Source organism: Scyliorhinus canicula, chromosome 6 (genome assembly GCF_902713615.1).
Source record: "Scyliorhinus canicula chromosome 6, sScyCan1.1, whole genome shotgun sequence".
In the NCBI taxonomy this organism is placed as follows: domain Eukaryota; kingdom Metazoa; phylum Chordata; class Chondrichthyes; order Carcharhiniformes; family Scyliorhinidae; genus Scyliorhinus; species Scyliorhinus canicula.
In genome coordinates, this window is record NC_052151.1 from 6755085 (window position 1) to 6779684 (window position 24600).

General features: G+C 44.8%; 1 protein-coding gene across 1 annotated transcript in view; it reads right to left on the reverse strand.

Annotated features, from left to right (window-relative positions):
* LOC119966921 (zinc finger protein 318-like) overlaps positions 1-22967 on the reverse strand; it is a 49494-nt gene extending 26527 nt beyond the window's left edge. The window contains 3 exon segments of the mRNA XM_038798879.1: positions 1967-3493; positions 14863-15583; positions 22888-22967. Of these exon segments, the coding sequence (XP_038654807.1) occupies positions 1967-3493; positions 14863-15583; positions 22888-22955 (2316 nt within the window). The 5' untranslated portion in view covers positions 22956-22967.
* Positions 22968-24600: the final 1633 nt, after the last annotated feature.

A 24600-nucleotide genomic window follows, 5' to 3' on the forward strand; every position in this document is an offset into this window, starting at 1 on the left:
TCTTCTGAACTCCAACAAATACAAAGCATATCTCTCCTCATTCGTCAGTCCTGCTATCCCAGGGATTAGTCTGGTGAACCTTCTCAGCAATCCCTCTATCGCAACAACATCCTCAGGTCAGGAGATCAAAATTGCACACAATATTCCAGGTGTGGCCTCACCAACACCCTGTATAATTGGTACAAGATATCCTTGCTCTTACACTCAAATCCTCTCTCAATGAAGGCCAACATACAATTTGCCTTCTTTACTGTCTGCTGCACCTGCATGATTCCCTCGCGACTGGTGCACGAGGACACCCAGGTCTCATTGCATGTTTCCGGATTTATGGTAATTCAGATAATAGTCTGCCTTCATGTTTTTGCTACCGAAGTGGATAATCTCACTCAAGTTATATTGCATCTGGCATTAATTTGCTCAACACACTCAACTTGTCCAAATCACACTGAAGGATCTCTGCATTCTCCTCATAGATCACCCTCCCACCCAGTTGCGTCGTTTGCAAATCTGAAGAAGATATTACATTTTGTTTCCTCATCTAAATCATTTATATTGGGAACAGCCCTGGTCCCAGCGCTGATCCCTGCGGTACCCCACTAGTCACTGCCTGCCATTTGGCAAAAGGCCCATTTATTCCTACTTGTTTTCTGTCTGCCAACCAGCTTTCTATCCATCTCACTACATTCCCCTAATCCCATGCACTTTAATTATACACGCTAAGCTCTTTGTTGAAAGCCTTCCAAAAGTCTAAATAAACAACATCCACTGGCTCCCCCTCATCAAATCAACTAGTTACATCCTCAGAAAATCCCAGTAGATTTGTCAAGCATGATTTCCCCTTCATTAATCCATGCTGAATTTGTCCGATACTGCCATTGTTTTCCAAGTGCTCTGCTATAAAAACTTTGATAACGGATTCTAGAATATTCCCCACTACCGACATTAGGCTTATTGGTCTATAACTCCTGGTTTTCTCTTTTTAATTAGTGGGGGTTACATCAGCTACCCTCCAAATCAGTAGGAGCTGTTCCAGAATCTATAGAATCTTGCAAGATGACCACCAATTCATCCACTATTTCTTGAGCCACTTCCTCAGGCACGCTGCGATGTATATTATTAGGCTCTGGGGATTTATCGGTCTTCAACCCATCCGTTACCCCAACACCATTTTCCTACTCATACAGATCTTTCAGTTCCTCCCTCTCACTGTGTTTCCAACGTTTCTGGTATCCTGTTTGTGCCCTCCTTTGTGAAGACAGACGCAAAGTATGTATTTAGTTGCTCAGCCATTTCTTTGTTCCCCATTATAAATTCTCCCGTTTCTGACTGTAAGTCAGTGAACTTCAGTGAACATTTTCTCTTCACAAAACTAAAGAAACGTTTACATTCAGTTTTGTGCTCCTCACAAGCTTCCTGTTGCACTATATTTTCCCCTTCTTAATCAATCCCTTAGTTCCCCCCTTTGTTGAATTCTAAACTGCTCCCAATCCTCAGGTCTGTTGTTACTCTTGGCCAATTTGAATGCTTCTACCTCGGACCTAATACTAGCTCAAATATCCCTGGCAAGTCATGGTTTGGCCACCTTTTCCCTTCTACTTCAGACTGGAATAAACAATTGTTACAGTTCACCCATGCACTCTTTGAATGATGGCCGTTGCCTATCCACCATCATCCCTTCAAGTAACGTTTGCCAATCCACATAGTCAACTCGTGCCTCATATCATCGTACTTTACTTTATTAAGATTTGGACGCCAGTCTCAGAATCAGCTACATCACTCTCCATTTTGATGGATCATTTCAGATCCATTGGATCATTTACAGGCAAAAGTTAACTCAGGCTCACTTATCCAGCATTTTCGGTTTTTATTTTAGATTTCTAGCATCTGCAGTATTGCACTTTTATTTGAGAAAAATAGTAAACCTTCTTTTGTACTACATTAAACTAAGCAAGAAACATTAACAAACCTTCTGCTTCTGTTCAGATTTCCTCTTCTCATCCTCAGCAGACTTGGGCATCGGCATGATTCGATTTGTGGATGATATTGGAATATGGGGTACGGTAGGTGTTGTCTGTACTTTCACCAATACAGAATTCTCTCGTTTGTGGTCTGTAATGTCACTGGGATTCTTGACCGTTTCAATGACCCGCAGATTTGGTCGGTTGATCTTTGGCTGTACAACCATCATCAATGGACTTGGTTGTTGAACATATGGCTCAGGAACATGTGGGGGTCGGTACATTGGCCAGGGAGGGGCAGGGAATGAGCGGTAAGGATCATATTGATTATAGTTAGGAGGTGGTGCATTTGGCTGATAATTTAAAAGAGGCATAGGATATTGCCCATAAGGTGGCATGACATAGCTTGGAGAAGGAATTGGCAATATACCAGGCTTCGGGATTGTTGGAGTGATTACAGCAGGACATCGTGGAATTGCTCTCTCAGGTTCTTTAGCTGTCACAGCTGTTTCTCGACTAAATGGTTCCTTGCTCTCTCTCACCACAGGACTGGAGACATTTTCTTGTTTGTAAGATTTTGCACGAGTTTGTTTATGAGGTTCTGGTGATTTTGTCTCGTTTTGGTCTCTCTGTGTATCACAGGAACTGGATTTAAGGGGTTCCAAGGGGCGGTCAGGTGATCGAGATGCAGGCTTTTTCCCATGGAGCCTCTCCTGTGTACGGGCTGCCAACTTGCTGATCTCCGTTACTCCGATATCCAGTCCAATGGTTTTCAGCAAATCATGGATCTTTTCGTACTCCTTATCAGGTTTCACACTTGCTAAGTTAGACTCTCCCTCAGGCAGACTGGTTTGCCTTACAGGCAGGAGATTCCGGCTTGGAGGAGGAGTAGCTCTAAGCTTTGCAGATACGGACTTCCCTTCCGTATCCTCTCCATACAAAAATGTTTCCTCATCCTCTATATCCGGCAAGTTGCGCTTCCTCCTCTCTTGTAAGTTGATGTTCTCAACTTCTTCCAAAAAGCCAAGAATACGAGAGAAACCACTCCCATCCTGACTGGCCCGTTCATGTGGGAGGAGGAAGTCTGTGGCCCCGTCCTGGAAGTCTGTGGCCCGGCCCTGGAAGTCTGTGGCCCGGCCCTGGAAGTCTGTGGCCCGGCCCTGGAAGTCTGTGGCCCGGCCCTGGAAGTCTGTGGCCCGGCCCTGGAAGTCTGTGGCCCGGCCCTGGAAGTCTGTGGCCCGGTCCTGGAAGTCTGTGGCCCGGTCCTTGATTTCAGAAGATCGTTCGGGTTCGGATTTTGTGCCATGCTTAGCTGAAATATCCCGGTCATAAAGGAAATTGGTATTTGTTAGACCAGGGACACCACCTTGCTCAGTGATTCGAAGTAGATCTCTGGTTTCTCGCATGAAAGAAAATTGTTCAGTCTCAGCGAAGCTCGACTCAGGCAGTGGCACCCGCACAAAGTTTTGCGGTGGAACATAACTTTTCTGATGTTCAGGACTTTCCTTGACTGTGACACCATGATACTCGTCAAACTAAAGCAAAAGAAATAAAAGAACCACAAGTCATTCGGGGGTCACATATTCTGGTCCATTTCTATTTAAACATTGCTTGTTAAAGATTCTTGCTACCCAAATTGCAACTTTTAAACAACTGAATGAACAAAGATAGTATATGTTCTGCACCTGCAGTCCAGTTACTTCTCCCACTCTCGTAATTGTTTTGACAAACGGACATTTTGGAAAGCAATTCTAGAGATACTATCTGCTCAATGTTCCCTCTCCTTTTATCCACCCATCTGCAGAATGAATTTTCTGTGCACCAATATTAAAGGTCAAGTGCAGATGTGCGCCTCCAATAGAAACCAAAAAGTTATATTACCCAGTCTGACCCACAGGTGAATCCAGACCCACATCACTGTGGTTGTCTGAAATGATGTGGAGATGTTGGCATTTGACTGGGGTGAGCACAGTAAGAAGTCTTACAACGCCAGGTTAAAGTCAACATGTTTATTTCAAACACTAGCTTTCGGAGCAGTGCTCCTCCCTCACCTTGTGGATAGCACAATTGCTTCACAGCTCCAGGATCCCAGGTTTGATTCGTGCTTGGGTCACATTCTGTGCGGAGTCTGCACATCCTCCCCCCTGTCTGCGTGGGTTTCCTCTGGGTGCTCCAGTTTCTTCCCACAGTCCAAAAATGTGCAGGTTAGGTGGATTGGCCATGATAAATTACCCTTAGTGTCCAAAATTGCCCTTAGTGTTGGGTGGAGTTACTGGGTTATGGGGTTAGAACATAAGAACTAGGAGCAGGAGTAGGCCATCTGGCCCCTCGAGCCTGCTCCACCATTCAATGAGATCATGGCTGATCTTTTGTGGACTCAGCTCCACTTTCCGGCCCAAACACCATAACCCTTAATCCCTTTATTCTTCAAAAAACTATCTATCTTTACCTTAAAAACATTGAATGAAGGAGCCTCCACTGCTTCACTGGGCAAGGAATTCCATAGATTCACAACCCTTTGGGTGAAGAAGTTCCTCCTAAACTCAGTCCTAAATCTACTTCCCCTTATTTTGAGGCTATGTCCCCTAGTTCTGCTTTCACCCGCCAGTGGAAACAACCTGCCCGCATCTATCCTATCTATTCCCTTCATTATTTTATGTTTCTATAAGATCCCCCCTCATCCTTCTAAATTCCAACAAGTACAGTCCCAGTCTACTCAACCTCTCCTCATAATCCAACCCCTTCAGCTCTGGGATTAACCTAGTGAATCTCCTCTGCACATCCTCCAGTGCCAGTACGTCCTTTCTCAAGTAAGGAGACCAAAACTGAACACAATACTCCAGGTGTGGCCTCACTAGCACCTTATACAATTACAGCACAACGTCCTTAGTCTTAAACTCCATCCCTCTAACATAAGAACATAAGAACTAGGAGCAGGAGTAGGCCATCTGGCCCCTCGAGCCTGCTCCGCCATTCAATTAGATCATGGCTGATCTTTTGTGGACTCAGCTCCACTTTCCGGCCCGAACACCATAACCCTTAATCCCTTTATTCTTCAAAAAGATATCTATCTTTACCTTAAAAACATGTAATGAAGGAGCCTCAACTGCTTCACTGGGCAAGGAATTCCATAGATTCACAACCCTTTGGGTGAAGAAGTTCCTCCTAAACTCAGTCCTAAATCTACTTCCCCTTATTTTGAGGCTATGTCCCCTAGTTCTGCTGTCACCCGCCAGTCGAAACAACCTGCCCGCATCTATCCTATCTATTCCCTTCATAATTTTAAATGTTTCTATAAGATCCCCCCTCATCCTTCTAAATTCCAACGAGTACAGTCCCAGTCTACTCAACCTCTCCTCATAATCCAACCCCTTCAGCTCTGGGATTAACCTAGTGAATCTCCTCTGCACACCCTCCAGCGCCAGTACGTCCTTTCTCAAGTAAGGAGACCAAAACTGAACACAATACTCCAGGTGTGGCCGCACTAACACCTTATACAATTGCAACATAACCTCCCTAATCTTAAACTCCACCCCTCTAGCAATGAAGGACAAAATTCCATTTGCCTTCTTAATCACCTGTTGCACTTGTAAACCAACCTTCTGTGACTCATGCACTAGCACACCCAAGTCTCTCTGAACAGCGGCATGCTTTAATATTTTATCGTTTAAATAATAATCCCGTTTGCTGTTATTCCTACCAAAATGGATAACCTCACATTTGTCAACATTGTATTCCATCTGCCAGACCCGAGCCCATTCACTTAACCTATCCAAATCCCTCTGCAGACTTCCAGTATCCTCTGCACTTTTCGCTTTACCACTCCTCTTAGTGTCATCTGCAAACTTGGACACATTGCCCTTGGTCCCCAACTCCAAATCATCTATGTAAATTGTGAACAATTGTGGGCCCAACACGGATCCCTGAGGGACACCACTAGCTACTGATTGCCAACCAGAGAAACACCCATTTATCCCAACTCTTTGCTTTCTATTAATTAACCAATCCTCTATCCATGCTACTACTTTACCCTTAATGCCATGCATCTTTATCTTATGCAGCAACCTTTTGTGTGGCACCTTGTCAAAGGCTTTCTGGAAATCCAGATATACCACATCCATCGGCTCCCCCGTTATCTACTGCACTGGTAATGTCCTCAAAAAATTCCACTAAATTAGTTAGGCATGACCTGCCTTTTACGTACCCATGCTGCGTCTGCCCAATGGGACAATTTCTATCCAGATGCCTCGCAATTTCTTCCTTGATGATAGATTCCAGCATCTTCCCTACTACCGAAGTTAAGCTCACTGGCCTATAATTTCCTGCTTTCTGCCTACCTCCTTTTTTAAACAGTGGCGTCACGTTTGCTAATTTCCAATCCACCGGGACCACCCCAGAGTCTAGTGAATTTCGGTAAATTATCACTAGTGCAGCTGCAATTTCCCTAGCCATCTCTTTTAGCACTCTGGGATGCATTCCATCAGGGCCAGGAGACTTGTCTACCTTTAGCCCCATTAGCTTGCCCATCACTCCCTCCTTAGTGATAACAATCCTCTCAAGGTCCTCACCTGTCATAGCCTCATTTCTATCAGTCGCTGGCATGTTATTTGTGTCTTCCACTGTGAAGACCGACACAAAAAACCTGTTCAGTTCCTCAGCCATTTCCTCATCTCCCATTATTAAAACTCCCTTCTCATCCTCTAAAGGACCAATATTTACCTTAGCCACTCATTTTTGTCTTATATATTTGTAAAAACTTTTACTGTCTGTTTTTATATTCTGAGCAAGTTTACTCTCATACTCTATCTTACTCTTCTTTATAGCTTTTTTAGTAGCTTTCTGTTGCCCCCTAAAGATTTCCCAGTCCTCTAATCTCCCAGCAATCTTTGCCACTTTATATGCTTTTTCCTTCAATTTGATACTCTCCCTTATTTCCTTAGATATCCACGGTCGATTTTCCCTCTTTCTTCCGTCCTTCCTTTTTGTTGGTATAAACCTTTGCTGAGCACTGTGCTAGTTCTTCTCTCATCCCCTTGTAATCTCCTTTGTTTAAACACAAAACACTAGTATTTGATTTTACTTTCTCACCCTCCATCTGTATTTTAAATTCCACCATATTGTGATCGCTCCTTCCGAGAGGATCCCTAACTATGAGATCATGAATCAATCCTGTCTCATTACTCAGGACAAGATCTAGGACCGCTTGTTCCCTCGTAGGTTCCATTACATACTGTTCTAGGAAACTATCGCGGATACATTCTATAAACTCCTCCTCACGGTTGCCTTGACCGACCTGGTTAAACCAATCGACATGTAGATTAAAATCCCCCATGATAACTGCTGTACCATTTCTACGTGCATCAGTTATTTCTTTGTTTATTGCCTGCCCCACCATAACATTACTATTTGGTGGCCTATAGACTACTCCTATCAGTGACTTTTTCGCCTTACTATTCCTGATTTCCACCCAAATGGATTCAACCTTATCCTCCATAGCACCGATGTCATCCCTTACTATTGCCCGGATGTCATCCTTAAATAACAGAGCAACACCACCTCCCTTACCATCCACTCTGTCCTTCCGAATAGTTTGATACCCTCGGATATTTAACTCCCAGTCGTGACCATCCTTTAACCATGTTTCAGCAATGGCCACTAAATCATAGTCATTTACGATGATTTGTGCCATCAACTCATTTACTTTATTCCGAATACTACGAGCATTCAGGTAAAGTACACTTGTTTTGGTTTTTTTTACCTCTGTTTTGAATCTTAACATCTCCAGTTTTATTCCTTTTATTATTACTGGGCCTATTCACTGTGCTCCCCTCAGTCACTGTACCTTGTACTGTCGCCCTTTTAGATTTCTGACTATGTCTTCTCTGCCTTGCACTTTTCCCCTTACTTCCTTTTGCTTCTGTTCCTGTTTTACTACCTTCCAACTTCCTGCATCGGTTCCCATCCCCCTGCCACATTAGTTTAAACCCTCCCCTAGCAATGAAGGACAAAATTCCATTTGCCTTCTTAATCACCTGTTGCACATGTAAACCAACTTTTTGTGACTCATGCACTAGCACACCCAGGTCTCGCTGCACAGCGGCATGCTTTAATATTTTATCATTTAAATAATAATCCCGTTTGCTGTTATTCCTACCAAAATGGATAACCTCACATTTGTCAACATTGTATTCCATCTGCCAGACCCTAGCCCATTCACTTAACCTATCCAATCCCTCTGCAGACTTCCAGTATCCTCGGCACTTTTCGCTTTACCACTTAGCTTAGTGTCATCTGCAAACTTGGACACATTGCCTTTGGTCCCCAACTCCAAATCATCTATGTAAATTGTGAACAATTGTGGGCCCAACACGGATCCCTGAGGGACACCACTACCTTCTGATTGCCAACCAGAGAAACACCCATTAATCCTCACTCTTTGCTTTCTATTAATTAACCAATCCTCTATCCATGCTATTACTTTACCCTTAATGCCATGCATCTTTATCTTATGCAGCAACCTTTTGTGTGGCACCTTGTCAAAGGCTTACTGGAAATCCAGATATACCTCCAGATCGGGTGGAGTTGTTGAGCTTGGGTAGGGTGCTCTTTCCAAGAGCCGGTGCAGACTCGATGGGCTGAATGGCTTCCTTCTGCACTGTAAATTCTATGATAATTCTATGATCGTGTCTGCACCGGTCCTTGGAAAGAGCACCCTACCTAAGCCCACATCTGCACCCTATCCCTGTAACCAAGTAACCCCACCTAACCTTTTTGGACACTAAGGGGAAATTTATCATGGTCAATCCACTTAACCTGCATATCTTTGGACTGTGGGAGAAAACCGGAGCACCCAGAGCAAACCCACGCAGACACAGGGAGACGTGCAGACTCCACACAGACAGTGATCCAAGCCGGGAATCTAACCTGGGACCCTGGCGCTGTGAAGCAACTGTGCTAAGCACTGTGCTCCCGTGCCCCCTTAAATGTCTTTGGGATATCCGGAGGTCGTGAAAGATGCCAAATAAATTCAAATTCTGTCATAGAATCATTACAGCATGGGAAAAGGCCATTTGCCCATGCCAGCTCTTAGTAAGAGCAGCTCAACTAGCCTAATACTCCTGCCTTTTCACATTAGCCTGCAATTATTTTCTCATTTCGTCATAGAATCCCTAAAGTTCAGAATGGGACCATTCAACCCATCGAGTCTGCAACGCCCCTCCAAAACAGCCCCCTAACCTAGGCCCATGCCCCTGCCCGAACCCTATAACGCCACCTAAATGTTGGACAGCAAGGGCAATTTTCTCATGGTCAATCCACCTAACCTCTACATCTTTGCACTGAGGGGAGGAAACCAGAGCATGCCAAGGATCCCTTGCAAACACAGGGAGAACGTGCAAACTCCACAAGGTTAGAAATTGAACCCAGGTCCCTGGCATTTATTAATTTTATCTTGAATTATTTTGGATTCTATGTTTTCCCATACTGATGTTAAATGAAAGGTCAATATCTGGTTGATCCTTCCTTTCCTTCTTGAACAGAGCTGTTGTACTGGCTATCCTCCAGTCTTGATACTTAATGCTTGAAAATGGTCAGGTTCTTTCTCTTTTTGGATTTTAATAACTTTGGATGCCTGTTACGAGGGTTTAGTGACTTACCACTTTAGAGCACACAGATTTTTCAGAACCATTTCCTTTCCTCGTTACCTCTCAATTGTTTTACATACTCCTCCAATATTGTCTCACTTCCACGATGAGTAAAATCTCATGTATTTATTGCCTGGTATGTTTCCATACCTTCATTATGCCGAACAAGATTTTTGCATTTCAGCTTTGAACAGTCCTGACTCTTTAACCAGTCTTTTACTTATAAAATTGATCAGGCCATAAGACGTAGGAACAGGAGGAAGCCACTTGGTCCAGCAAGTCTGCTCTGCCATTCAATGAGATCATGGTTGACATGATAAAACTCTCAACTCCCACTTCCCACCTTATCCCCATAACCCTTGGTTCCCATACTGATTAAAAATCCGTCTATCTCAGCATGGAACTTAATTAACAACCCAGCCTGGACAGCTCTCTGCAGGGGCTGGTTTAGCACAGTGGGCTAAATAGCTGGCCTGCAATACAGAACAATGCCAGCAGCGCGGGTTCAATTCCCCGATCAGCCTCCCCGAACAGGCGCCGGAATGTGGCGACTAGGGGCTTTTCACAGTAACTTCATTGAAGCCTACTTGTGACAATAAGTGATTATTATAAAGAATTTCATATTCAGTACCTTCTGAAAGAAAAAAATTCCCCCTCATGTTTTCGTATTATCCGCCAGACTTTCTTATTTCCATTTCACACCCCACTAACACTTTCTATATTGTAGACGCTCTTCAAAAGTCAGATATTTCCTTTTAATTATAAACTCTCTGCTTATGTATTATCTAGCAGTTATCTATTCCTTGATCTCGAGCTGTTCACCATGGGAATTTATATATTTTGCACACATTTCTGAAACAGGGGCTGTGTAGCACAGGGCTACTCCGCCGGCTTTGAAAGCAGACCAAGCAGGCCAGCAGCACGGTTCGATTCCAGTAACAGCCTCCCCGAACAGGCGCCAGAATGTGGCGACTAGGGGCTTTTCACAGTAACTTCATTTGAAGCCTACTCGTGACAATAAGCGATTTTCATTTCATTTTTTTTCAACAATGAGGGAAATCCGCAATGTCCTATCTACTAACCTGTCTCGTTAATTTGGACCAGTTTTCTTCATACTTTTCAAGAAAGAAGGGTTGAATGACCGACTCCTGCTGCTAATTTCAACTCCACCATTTTCCAATCCAACACTATCTTTCAATTAATCAATCTTTCCGTTCTTTTCAGCAAGACAAACTAAATATGTTTTGGCTGCTATTTCACTATTCTGTAAGACTCCAAATTATTTACCAGAACAAAATCAAGCAATATTAATTTTTCTGTTAGACGAGGAATATTCTGCACTAGGAAGCAGCCTTGAACGCAGTGTGCAAAGTACCCTTCAGTTCTTTCAAATGCATTACCTTTAACCCAGTCCATCTCATGACGGTTGAAATCCAGTTAATCCCGTCTCCATTTGAAATGAGCGCAGATGCTCACCTTTTAGTGGCCTGGAATACACATGGATACCATCTTTTCTGGCCTAGTTCTCAAATCTATCCTTATAAACTTTAGTCTGGACAGCAATTTGCACTCCATAGACATAAATGGTCTCTGGGCTAAAGAAAATTACCTAAAGGAGTGCTTAATGTATTCATCAAAGGAATGCACCAAAGATCTTGAAGGAGGAACAGACTGGAGAGGGTCAGAAGGATTTCAGCAGCAAAATCCAGAGCTCAGAGCCTAAACAACTGAAGGCATGGTGGCACCATGGCACAAGGCCAGATTTGGAACAGATCTCAGTGGGTTGCAAGGCTGAAAGGGGTTAGAGAAAGAGGGGAGAGGCCACAATGCAATGTAAACAAAAGGAAGAGAATGTTAAAACAGAGAAGGAAAGAAAGCAAGTGATGACCCGTGAGGACGCCTGCTGGGAGTGATTGGATTTGATGCAGGATACAATACAGGAGAGGCAGTGAAGAATTGATAATCTGGAGGAGATAAGAGATATGGTGGGTGAGTGTTTTAGGAGTGTTCCAGATGGGCTAAGGCAGGGACAGAGGCGATAGCATTATGGTGGGAAAAGTCGGCAGGAGTTGTGATGGAGATATGGGGTCAGTTCAGTTCAGGATTGAATAGAGACCTCAAGTTGCAAACAGTCTGGTTCAACCAAAGACCTATGAGGGGAATGGAATCAACTCGAGAGGTACAGATATTAGATATGAAAATGATAGACTCAGTCTTACCAACTTAACGAGAGGAAATTGCAGTGTCACCACAATTGGACGTTGCACAAGCAGTATGATGGACAGAAGCTGTGGAGGGATCAAGAGATATTTTGGAGTAGAACTGGGTGTCATCAGCATAAATATGGAAGCTGACCCCGTCCCTTCGATCTTGTTACCTAGCAGGCAGATGGGGCCGGGTGGCAGTTCTAAGGATATGAGTCTCGCAGTGTAATTTAAGGAAGGACGTAAATGCATTGGAGGTGGTTCACTAGATTGATACCTGGAATGAGTGGGTTGTCTCATGAGAATAGACTTGAAAGGTTGGGCTTGTTTTCACTGGAGTTTAGAAGAGTGAGGGATGACTTGATTGAAGTATACATCATCAATGGTCTTGACAAGGTTTCCTCCTGTGGTTCTGTCCAGAACTAGGAGGTACTGCTTTAATATTAGGGGACACTCTTTTAGGATAGAGCTGAGGAGAAATTTTCTCTCTGAGGATTGAGAGACTTTGGAACTCTCTGCTTCACAAGGCTGTGGAAACAGGGTCACTGAATATTTTTAAGGCAGAGATAGGTAGATTTATTAATCATGCTCTCCCTCATACATGTGGAACCTAGACCTCCCCAATCCTCCTCAGCCTTTTTAAATTAAACGGTTCACAGGGCAAATTAGTGAAAAAGCCACATAAGCAGGTTCTGTTCAATTGATTGGAGTGATTTATGGATGGCACAGTGGCTAGCACTGCTGCCTCACAGCACCAGGGACCAATTTCGACGTTGGCTCTGTGTGGAGATTGTACCCTCTCCCCATGTCTGAATAGGTTTCCTCCGGGTGCTCCGGTTTCCTCCCAGTCGAAAGATGTGCATTGGATTGGCCACACTAAATTGCCCCCGAGTGTCCAGTGATGTGCAGGTTAGGTTACAGGATTATTGGGCAGGATGGATGGGTGGGGGAGTGAACCTAGATAGTGTGCTCTTTCAGAAGGTCAGTGCAGACCCAATGGGCCAAATGGCCTCCTTCTGTACTGGAGGGTTTCTATGATTACTACCTGTCCATAGGATCTTACTTTAACCATTGAAACACGGAATTTTAGAAAGGGATTAAAAACAGACAGATCCAAGAACTTGCCAACAATGTGGAATAATTGAGCGCGTATAGCATTGGTGAGCTCCCTGCTGCTTATTCAGCTAGGACCACCCTACCTTTTAAGATATTGGCTTTAAAATGTTATTACCTAGGGCGGCACAGTGGCACTGCTGCCTCACGGCATTGAGGACCCAGGTTCAATCCCTGCCCTGAGTCACTGTCCGTGTGGAGTTTGCATTCTCCCCGTGTCTGCGTGGTTTCACCCCCACAATCCAAAGATGTGCAGGTTAGGTGGATTGGCCACGCTAAATTGCCCCTTAAATTGGAAACTAATAAAAATGCTCTTACGTACTGAAAGGGTAAGTCAGCTTCCAGATTCCATACTTGTGCCAGACTGACATCATCCAAAAGGACAGCAGAGACTTGCCTCCTACATCGAATCAGGCTCCTCCTACTTTATGCTGCAGTAGTTGTCACCATCAGTCATGTTGGACACAAAACATGGCTACCCACGTAAAATACCAGGCAGTTGTTCGGGAATTTACTCCCGAGCATGAGGCACCATCTAAAGATTGGTTGGGACCGTGGTTGCCAAAAAAAATCTCCACATTAAAGGGCCTCCACAAACATGCATTTTTGAGAAGAGAAAACCATACAACCCCTCAAGGGTGTTCAATCAGATTGTGGATGATCTATAGCTCAACTTCATTGATGTATCTTTACTCCATGTCAACTCAACGGCCACACAAATAAACACTTTTTATCTAAAGAAGAATAGAATTTAAAAAAAGAATTCCTACAGTGCAGGAAGAAGCCATTTGGCCCATTGAGTCTGCACTGACCCTCTGAAAGAGCACCCTACCTCATCCCAAAGCCCTGCCCTATCCCTGCAACCCTACCTAACCTGCACATCCCCAGACTCTAATGGGTAATTTAGCATGGCCAATCCACCTAACCTGCACATCTTTGGACTGTGGGAGGAAACCGGACAACCCGGAGGAAACCGGACAACCCAGACAAACACAGGGAGAACATGCGTCAAACGGCTGGAATTGAACCGATCCCTGGAGTTGTGAGGAAACAGTGCTAACCGCTGTGCCACCGTGCCGTCCATCTGAAAAATGAAATGAAAATCGCTTATTGTCACAAGTAGGCTTCAAATAAAGTTACTGTGAAAAGCCCCTAGTTGCCACATTCTGGCACCTGAAAATTAAAATGAAAATCGCTTATTGTCACAAGTAGGCTTCAAATAAAGTTACTGTGAAAAGCCCCTAGTTGCCACATTCTGGCACCTGAAAATGAAAATCGCTTATTGTCACGAGTAGGCTTCAATGAAGTTACTGTGAAAAGCCCCTAGTCGCCACATTCCGGCGCCTGTTCGGGATGGCTGGTACGGGAATTGAACCGTGCTGCTGGCCTGCCTTGGTCTGCTTTCAAAGCCATCGATTTAGCCCAGTGTGCTAAACCAGCCCCTCTACCCTTATACCCATCAACCCGTTCAAATCATTTAATTCTAACACTTCAGTTAGATCACCCTTCAATTTTGTAACTTCAAGGAAGCAGGAGCTTTTATAGAAGCCTTTTGATATCTTACCCTCATAATTGAACCATTTAAGTCTCTTTATTATTCTAGTAAATCTGTGCTGAATCCCTCCAATACCAATATATCCTTCCTGAGGTGTATTTCAACTGAAGGATCACTTCCTCCTCATTACATTCCAGCCCTGCAATCGATTCCAGTTTTAATTGGTTGTTCTAGATGCGAAGGGCTACAAAAGAGGAGAGGCTGCGACCTGCAGCTCAGCCTCGAATCTTGCTGTCATACCACAGCAACACAATGTAAATATTTACTCCATCTGAAAATATCTAAATATGAATAAAAATACTTTTAAAAACTAAACCTTAAAAAAGGAGAATGTTAAAGAGTCAAAGAGGAGCAAGCTGCACCCCATTTAAAAATAGAACAGATCAAACCTGCATTGCATTTGGGGGCTCCAATCCTGGTTCAGTGCGTTTTTTCAGAATAGATTTCTTGGGCATTTGTGGAGCCTCATCAGGTCTATGCAAAACATAGCCACTATTGGGAGACTGTTGAATGCCTAATGTACTCTTATCAAAATGTTCAGGTAGATTGTATGTGGTGTTTGAGAGTTCCCGCTGAGGGGGGGGTAGCATTTCGGCGATGATCCTCTCTTCTTGCTCTTTCCTCCTGCGAGCAATTTCCAACTCACGAAATTCATCATTTTTACTCTTGCTGTACGAAAAATGTTCTTGAGCATGACTGTTGCTTGGATTTCGAGGTGGAGTGACGCTCCTTCTCCGGTCAGGACTTCTGGCTCTGTAATTACGTTGCCTTTCTGGACTGCGGCTACGGTGCTCTCTGCTATGACGATCTTTGCTGCGGCTAGAGTGTTCAAGCCGGGAACGTTTAGAATCCCTTCCTCGATCATCAGACCTAGAGTGGGGGTAAGAAATTTTCTTCAACTTGTCCCCAACATGTTCACTTGATCGTCGCCCTTCTTCTCTGTGAGACAAGCTCTGCGAATTATAATCAGACCTCCGTTTAAATGAGTCACTAGAGGGCATCATGTCGAGATAGCCTTGAGGTTGGTCGTCATGAATTGGATATTTGCCCTGCATATGAGTGGATCGTGGCAGAGGACTTCTGTAAATAAGACCATCAGTCATTTCATCCCTGTTGGTTATAAAGAGCAAATTAGAGAAGAAAATAGAAGATAAACATCTATCCTAACTGATGCTTCCAATTTCTGCTGCATTTTAGGCAATATTGTGGGCACAGACTACAATCAGTGAGAATAAACAACAACACCTCATCCACGATAGAACTCAATACCGGGGCTCCACAAGGCTGCGTACTTCATCGCCTACTATACTCCCTGTACACACACGACCGCGTGACAAAATTTGGTTCCAATTCCATCTACACGTTTGCTGACGACACGACTGTAGTGGGTCGGATCTCGAACAACAACGAGTTAGAATACAGGGGGGAAATAGAGAACCTAGTGGAGTGGTGCAACGACAACAAGCTATTCCTCAATGTCAGCAAAACTAAAGAGCTGGTCATTGACTTCAGGAAGCAAAGTACTGTACACACCCCTGTCAGTATCAACGGGGCCAAGGTGGAGATGGTTAGCAGTTTCAAATTCCATGGGGTGCACATCATCAAAAATCTGTCCTGGCTCACCCACATCGACGCTACCACCAAGAAAGCTCAACATCGCCTATACTTCCTCTGGAAACTAAAGAAATTCGCCATGTCCACACTGACCCTTACCAACTTTTAGGGGCTAAATTGCCCCTAAATTGCATAAAAAGCATCCTATCTGGCTGCAACACAGCCTGGTATGGCAACTGCTCAGTCCAAGACCGCAATAAACTTTAGAGAGTTGTGAATACAGCCCAGTCCATCACACGAACGTGCCTCCTATCCATTGACTCCATCTACACCTCCTGCTGCCTTGGGAAAGCGGGCAGTATAATCAAAGACCCTCCCACCCGGCTTACTCACTCTTCCAACTTCTCCCATCGGGCTGGAGATACAGAAATCTGAGAACACGCACGAACAGATTCAAAAACAGCTTTGTCCCCACTGTTACCAGACCCCTGAACAACTCTTATGACTGACCTGATTAATACTACATTCCTGTTTGATTCACTTGACGCTGGTGTCTCTGTATTTACATTGCGTACATTCTGTTGCCCTATTATGTATTTTCTTAATAATGTTCACATAAAATTCACGGGCAGCACGGTGGCGCAGTGGGTAGCACTGCTGCCTCATGGCTCCGAGGTCCAGGTTTGATACCGGCTCTGGGTCACTGTCCATGTGGAGTTTGTACATTCTCCCAGTGTTTGCATGTATTTCACCCCCAAAACCCAAAGATGTGCAGGGTAGGTGGATTGGCCATGCTAAATTGCCCCTTAATTGGAAAAAATGAATTGGGTACTCTAAATTTTTTTAGAAATAAGTAAAATTCAGAGCAGCAGAAGTCTCAAATTACTGAGGTCTCAACTTGGCTTAGTATTCACAATGTTACCTTTGAATGAGAAGGGATTCAATCCAGGACTGGAGTACATACAGAGGTTGAGGTTTCACAGCAGCACTAAGGGAGCACATCATCGAAGCGGATTGTGTTCTGGATCATATATTAAAGAAAAGGCCCTGCCAGCCTGTTCAGATCCCTAGCAATATATTTGAAGCAATGGAAACTCTTACTAATGTCTTGATCAACATCTGTACCTCAAATAACACAGTAGAATCAGCCATTCAGCCAATCACATCTGCATCACCATTTTGAAAGAGCTATTCAATTAGTTGCAGTTCCCTGTTGGTTCTCCACATTACTCCTTTTTAAAGACATGACCAATTCCTTTCTGAAAGTTACTACTGAATCTGCTCCCACCACCCTTTCAGGCAATCTATACCAGGTAACTTGTTGGGTAAAATTAATTCTTATCCCTCCATGGTTCTTTTGCCATTTATCTTAAATCTGCGTCCTTGGTCATCGGAGCAGCACATTGGTTAGCACTGCTGCCTCACAGAGCCAGGGACCCAGGTTCGATTCCGACCTCGGGTGACTGTCTCCGTGTGGAGTGTGCCCCCCCCCCCCCCCAGTGTGTGTTTCCTCTCAGTCCAAAGATGTGCAGGATATGTGGAATGGCCATGCTAAATTGTCCCTTAGTGTCCAATGGTTGGGTTGGGATACAGGGCTCGAGCGGAGATTGAGACTAGGTAGGGTGCTCTTTCGAAGCATTGTCACAGACCCGATGGGCTGAATGGCCTCTTTCTGCACTGTAGGGATTCCATGACCAACAACCCTGCCAAAGGCAAAAGTTTGTTTGTTTACTTTGCTAAATCTCCCCGAAACTGCGGAAAACATTCATAGTTTGTTCATATAAATGAATACCCCTTCTCTGAACCATTCTAGTAGTTTGTACCTTCAAGGCTCCTAATGTGTGGTGCGCAGAATTGAACAATACGACAGCTGAGGGCCAAACAGTGATTTATAAAAGCTCAGTACAATGACTTTGCTTTTCCACTCTGTGCCTCTAATCATATATGCTTTATCGACCGTATCAACACTCCTGCTACCTTCCAGGATTAGTGAAGCCCAAGTCTCCTGGACCCAATTTAAAATAGTATATTCAGTTCACATTGTTTCTCATTCTTCCCTCCACAACGCATTACGTCTCCCCTCTCGCCATTAGATTTCATGGTATGTATCTGTCCATTTCACCAAATTGCCCATGCCCTCCGAGGCCTGTTACAATCTTTCACATGGTTTACTTCCTTTCTAGGTTGTCATCTCCAAATTTTGAAATTATGGGCTATGAACAATCTCCATTTTTTCAATAACCAGCTCAAATTTGCCAGACTTTAAGAAATCCACTTTGACTGTATTAATTAACCCATATTATTCAAGCGAAAAATGCTACATAAATGCAAGTTTTTTTTACTCTTACACAGGATATGGGCATCACTGGTTAGGCCAGTCTTTACTGCCCTTCACTAATTGCCCTCGAGGTCGTGATGAGCCACCTTCATGAACTGCTGCAGACCTCGTGGTGAAGGCACCCGCAGTACTGTTAAGAAGGGAATTCCAGGATTTTGACTCAGTGACAGTGAAGGAACATCGGTATATTACCAGGCCTGGGTGGTGTGTGGCTTGGAGGGGAATTTGCAGGTGGTGGTTTCTCCTGCAGCTGCAGCCTTTGTCCTTCTAAGCGGTCGGGGTTGTGGATTTGGAAGGTGCAGTCTAAGGGATTTGTTTAGTTCCTGCAGTGCATCTTGTAGATAGTAAACACTACTGCCATTATGCATCAGCGGTGGAAGGATTGAATGTTTGTGGAAGGGGTAGCAATCAAGCGGGCTGCTTTGTCCTGAGAGTGACAGGTACCATTATTAACATTCCTGGGTATGTCCTATCTCACTGGCAGGACTGACCCAGCAGAGGTGGAGACAGAGTGGTATGCAGTCGGGAGTCCTCAAGAAAGACTCTGGACCCCATGAAGTCTCATGTTTCAGGATAAACATGAGCAAGGAAACCCCTTGCTGATTACCACGTACCGGCCACCGTCAGCTGATGAATAGGTTCTCCTCCATGTTGAACACCACTTGGAGAAAGCACAGAGTGGCAAGGGTGCAGAATGTGCTCTGGGTGGGGGACTTCAATGTCTATCACCAAGAGTGGCTCGGTCATACCACCACAGACCCAGCTGGTCGGTTCTTAAAGGCCATAGCTGCTAGACTGGTACTGCAGCAGGTGGTGAGGGAACCAACAAGAGGGAAAAACATACTTGACCTCATCCTCATCAATCTGTCTGCTGCAGATGCATCTGTCCATCACAGTGTCAGTAGAAGTGACCACCGCACAAGGTCCTGTCTTCAAATTAACGATAGCCATCATGGTGGTGTGTAGCACAACCACCATGCTAAATAGGATAGACTTCTAACAGATCTAACACCTTAAGACTGGGCATCCATGAGGTGTTGTGGGACACCAGTAGAAACAGAATAATAATAATAATCTTTATCAGTGTCACAAGTAGGCTTACATTAACACTACAATGAAGTACTGTGAAAATTCCCTAGTTGCCACACTCCGGCACCTGTTCAGGTACAGGGAGGGAGAATTCAGGATGTCCAATAACAAGCATGTCTTTCGGGACTTTGTGGGAGGAAACCGGAGCACACGGAGAAAACCCACAGACATAAGGAGAGCGTGCAGACTCTGCACAGACAGTGACCCAAGCTGGGAATCAAATCCAGTATATGCGCTTGCGCTGTGAAGCAACAGTACTAACCACTGTGCTACCATGCCGTTGAATTGTCTTCAACCACAATCTGCAACCTAATGGCCAGGCATATTCCCCACTCTACCATTAGCACCATTGAAAGTGCAGGACAGCATGCCATGAGCAACATCAGGCATACCAAAAGATGAGGTGTCAACCTGGTGAAGCGACAACACAGGACTACTTGTGTGCCAAATAGCATTAGCAGCAAGTAAGAGACAGAACAAATGCACCCGAGCTCTGCCGTCCTGCCAGATCCAGCCGTGAATGGTGGTTGACAATTAAACTCACTGGACGAGGCGACTCCATAAATATCCCCATCCTCTATGATGGAGGAGCCCAGCTCATACGTGCAAAAGACAAGGCTGAGGCATTCGCAACAATCTTCAATCAGAGGTGCCGAGTTGATGATCCATCTCGGTTTCCTCTGGAGATCTCCAGCATCACCGATGTCAGTCTGCAGCCAAAAGGATTCACTCCAAGTGATATCACGAAACGGCTGAAGGCACTGGACAGTGCAAAAGGTTATGGACCCTGACAATATTCTGGCAATAGTACTGACGATTTGTGCTCCAGAACTTGCTGCACCCCTAGCCAAGCTGTTGCAGTACAGCTACAACACTGGCATCTACCCGGCAATGTGAAAAATTGCCCAGGTGTGTTCTGTACACAAGAAACAGGACAAATCCTACCTGACCTATTACTGCTCTATCAGTCTACTCCACATCATCAGCAAAGTGATGGAAGGAGTCATCATCAGTGCAATCGAGCAACACTTACTCAGCAATCACCTGCTCACGGATGCTCAGTTTGGCTTCCACCAGGGTCACAGCTCCTGACCTCATTACAGCCTTGGTTCAAACTTGGACAAAATGCGCGTCACGGTAGCACAGTGGTTAGCACTGGTGCATCATAGCGCCAGGGTCCCAGGTTCGATTCCTGGCTTGGGTCGCTGTCTGTGTGGAGTCTGCACGTTCTCAGTGTCTGCGTGAGTTTTCTCCGGGTGCTCTGGTTTCCCCCACAAGTCCCGAAAGATGTGCTGTTACGTAATTTGGACATTCTGAATTCTCCCTCCGTGCACCCGAACAGGCGCCAGTGTGTGGCAACTGGGGATCTTGTCACAGTAACTTCATTACAGTATTAATGTAAGCCAACCAATGACAATAAAGATTATTTAGAAAATTAAAAACAGCTTAATGTCAGAGGTGAGGTGAGAGTGAATGCCCTTGACATCAAGGCATCATTTGACCGAGCATGGCATTAAGGAGCCCTAGCCAAAGGGAATCAGGGGGGATATTCTCCGCTGGTTGGAGTCAGACCTGGCACAAAGCAAGATGGTTGTGGTGCTTGGAGGTCAATCATCTTAGCTCCAGGACATCATTGCAGGAGTTTCTTAGGGTAGTGCCTTCAGCCAACAATCTTCAGCTGCTTCATCAATGACCTCCCTTCCATCATAAGGTCAGAAGTGGGGATGTTTGCAGATGACTGCACAATGTTCAGCACCATTCCCATACCAGCCTCCCCGGACAGGCGCCGGAGTGTGGCGACTAGGGGCTTTTCACAGTAACTTCATTGAAGCCTACTCGTGCCAATAAGCGATTTTCATTTCATTTCATTTTCATTTTTTTCATTTGGGACTCCTCAGATAATGAAGCAGTCCACATCCAAATGCAACAAGACCTGGACAATATCCAGGCTGGGCCTGATAAGTGGCAAGTTACATTTGCGCCACACAAGTGCCAGGCAACGACCATTTATACAAGAGAGGTTCTAACCACCACTCCATGATATTCAATGGCATTACTATCATTAATCCTCCACAATCAACATCTACTGATCAGAAACTGAACTCGAGTAGCCATATTAATACTGTAGCTACCAGGGCAGGTCAACGGCTAGGCATTCTACGGTGAGTAACTCACCTCCTGACCCACCCAAAGTCTCTCCACCATTCACACGGCACAAGTCAGGAGTGTAATGGAATACTTTCCACTTGCCTGGTGAGTGCAGCTCCAACAACACTCAAGAAGCTCCACACCATCCAGGACAAAGCAGCCCACTTGATTGCTCCCCCTTACACAAACATTCATACCCGAAACCACTGATGAAGTGGCAGTTGTGTGTACCACCTACAAGATGCACTGCAGTAACTCACCAAGGTTCCTTAGGCAGCACCTTTCAAAGCCACGGCCACTATCATCTAGAAGGACAAGAGTAACAGATACCTGGGAAGTTCCCCTCCAAGTCACTCACCACCCTGACTTCACTGTCCTTGGGGCAACATTGTGGAACTCCCTCCCTAACAACACAGTGGGTTTATCTACACCTCAAGGACTGCAGCAGTTCATGGTGGCAACTGACTATCATCGTCTGAAGGACCACTAGGGTTGTACATAAATGCTGGCCATAACTAGAGATACGCACATCAAGCAAATGTATCAAAAAATAAATTGCTGGAGCTGCACTCATCCAGGTAGGTTGGGAATTCCTTTAAACTCCTGACTTGTGCCTTGAAGATGGTGGACAGGCTTGCGCAGTCCGACCCTTTCTCCATATTTTCTCCGCCCTTAAACAACAGAATGCACCTTTTTTTCTACCGCTAATTTTCTCCCTTACATTGCAAATGAAACCAATCTTTTAGATTACAAAGCATTAGGCCAGACTGCAAGACCTTGTCTGAATGGTCAAGCTTTACTCCTTAAATGTGTTGGCAGTCCTCTTCCCATTTGCAGCAGGGATTAACAGTCCAGGAAGCTTCACTGATAAACCAAAGCTAACTGTAGATTTTGTTTAATTTGTGGGATGTGGGCAATGCTGGCTGGGCCATTAATTGTCCATCGTAATCTAAAGGGCTCAGTTCCATACTCAGAAACCCACAGTGTGTGTAAATGAGAAAGCCCGATACTGGCGGAGAGTTCAATTTAAAACCTGGCTGATTAAAAATTAACCGAGCCTCGACCTTCAAACTGGAGACCATGAGGTTTGTAAACACTGCTGCAACCACTAGACTTACAAGACTGTCCAACATTCACTTTTAGTATTTGTCATGAAATAACACAATACACATTTACTGATAATTTAAGAATCAACTAACATCATATTAATTTTAATCAATTAAGACCCTTTTTGTTTTCAGATGCTCTATCGATAGTCAAGAAAGCACAATGGTAAATTACAGACCACTTAGAAATCACGGAGCTCAGATGCTGCCCACAGCCAGTAAGCTTTTTAAAACGTTCAGTTTGCATTCAACAATTTGAACCCTTTGAGGTTCCAGTATGGAACACAATGAATTCCAGAACCTTACACTGCAGTCATTGAAAAGACAATCTCTCTCTATCCCCAACATTGATACAAAAATTCAAGGTAAATACAACACACACAAAATTTACAGAACTGTTACAGCAGATAAGACTAGTCCACCTGTCGTGACTGCAGCATCTATCCGTAAGAGCAATTCAGTGGTTCCATTGCCCGGCCTTCGTCCCGTAGCCTTGCCCATTCTAACTTTTCAGAAAATAATCCAATTCCCTCAAGTGCCTTGATTGAATCTGCCTCAAAGAACAGTACAGTACAGAACAGCAACAGGCCCTTCGGCCCTCCAAGCCTGCGCCGACCACGATGCCGAACTAAACTTGAAACCTTTTGCACTTTTGGGAGTCCGGATCCCTCTATTCCCATCCAAATCATCTATTTGTCGCGATGTCTCGTAAACATCACTCTTGTATCTGCTTCCACACCACCTCCCATAGGAAATCTGAAGATGACGCCAGAGCGTGGCGGCTCTCTCCCACAGATCAGCTTCTTACATTTCTTATAACCGTACTAACCTTATAAAACTTAATTCTAACATGATCTTTAACCTTTCTCTTTTATGTTCACTTACAGATTTGAAGATCCTCCGACGTCCATGGTGTTAACATGTACTAGATGCTGTGGTATGAAGAGGCAAGAGTTCAGCTCCTTTTTCACCAACACACCTTTAATGGTTCAAACTCACTCTGCACAGAACTCTACAGATCATTTCCAGCCCCAGAGTCCACCTGAAGCCCCTTTACATATCAGTGTCAATCATTGAACATAAATGAGACAATCATTGAACACTTAACATAAATGAGACAACTAATTGCAATGTCTCTTAACCCATTACTTAACACATGGGCCAGACCACAAGACCCGACCTGACCCTGGAAGTGGAAGAGGCCAGACTCGAACTTCGATCCCAATATCGCACAGGCACCAACCGGGTTCCGGGATTGCCCGACCCAGCCTGGGAAGTGACCCGGCCCCCTAAGCACCCGATCCATGACAAAACCTGGCCAGCGACACGACCCACGCCCTGACTTACTGGCAGATAGAGGAAAATCAATGTGAAGACCCGGCCAGGCCAAGGCCCAATTCCAGGAGCGCCCAAATGCTGGAATCGAACACATGACCTGGCCCAACCTGACCCAAACCCAGACGAAACACCCCAAAACGGCAACACCCCGTGCGAGGACCCGAACACGCCAAAAAGTAGACCTGTCTTCGCGGAACTACTAATGCCCAACCGCATCGTGAACACGAGCCCTCCCACCCAACCCCGGCGACCCCAAAATTGCAATCAGAGCCCGGGACCCCATCAGCTCTTCCACAAGGTCAGACTTCTTCCATCAAGAAGGGGAGTAGAGACAACCCCGGTAACTATAGATCAGTGAGCCTTACTTCTGTTGTGGGCAAAGTCTTGGAAAGGATTATAAGAGATAGGATTGTAATCATCTAGAAAGGAATAATTTGATTAGGGATAGTCAACACGGTTTTGTGAAGGGTAGGTCATGCCTCACAAACCTTAGAGTTCTTTGAGAAGGTGACCAAACAGGTGGACGAGGGTAAAGTAGTTGATGTTGTGTATAT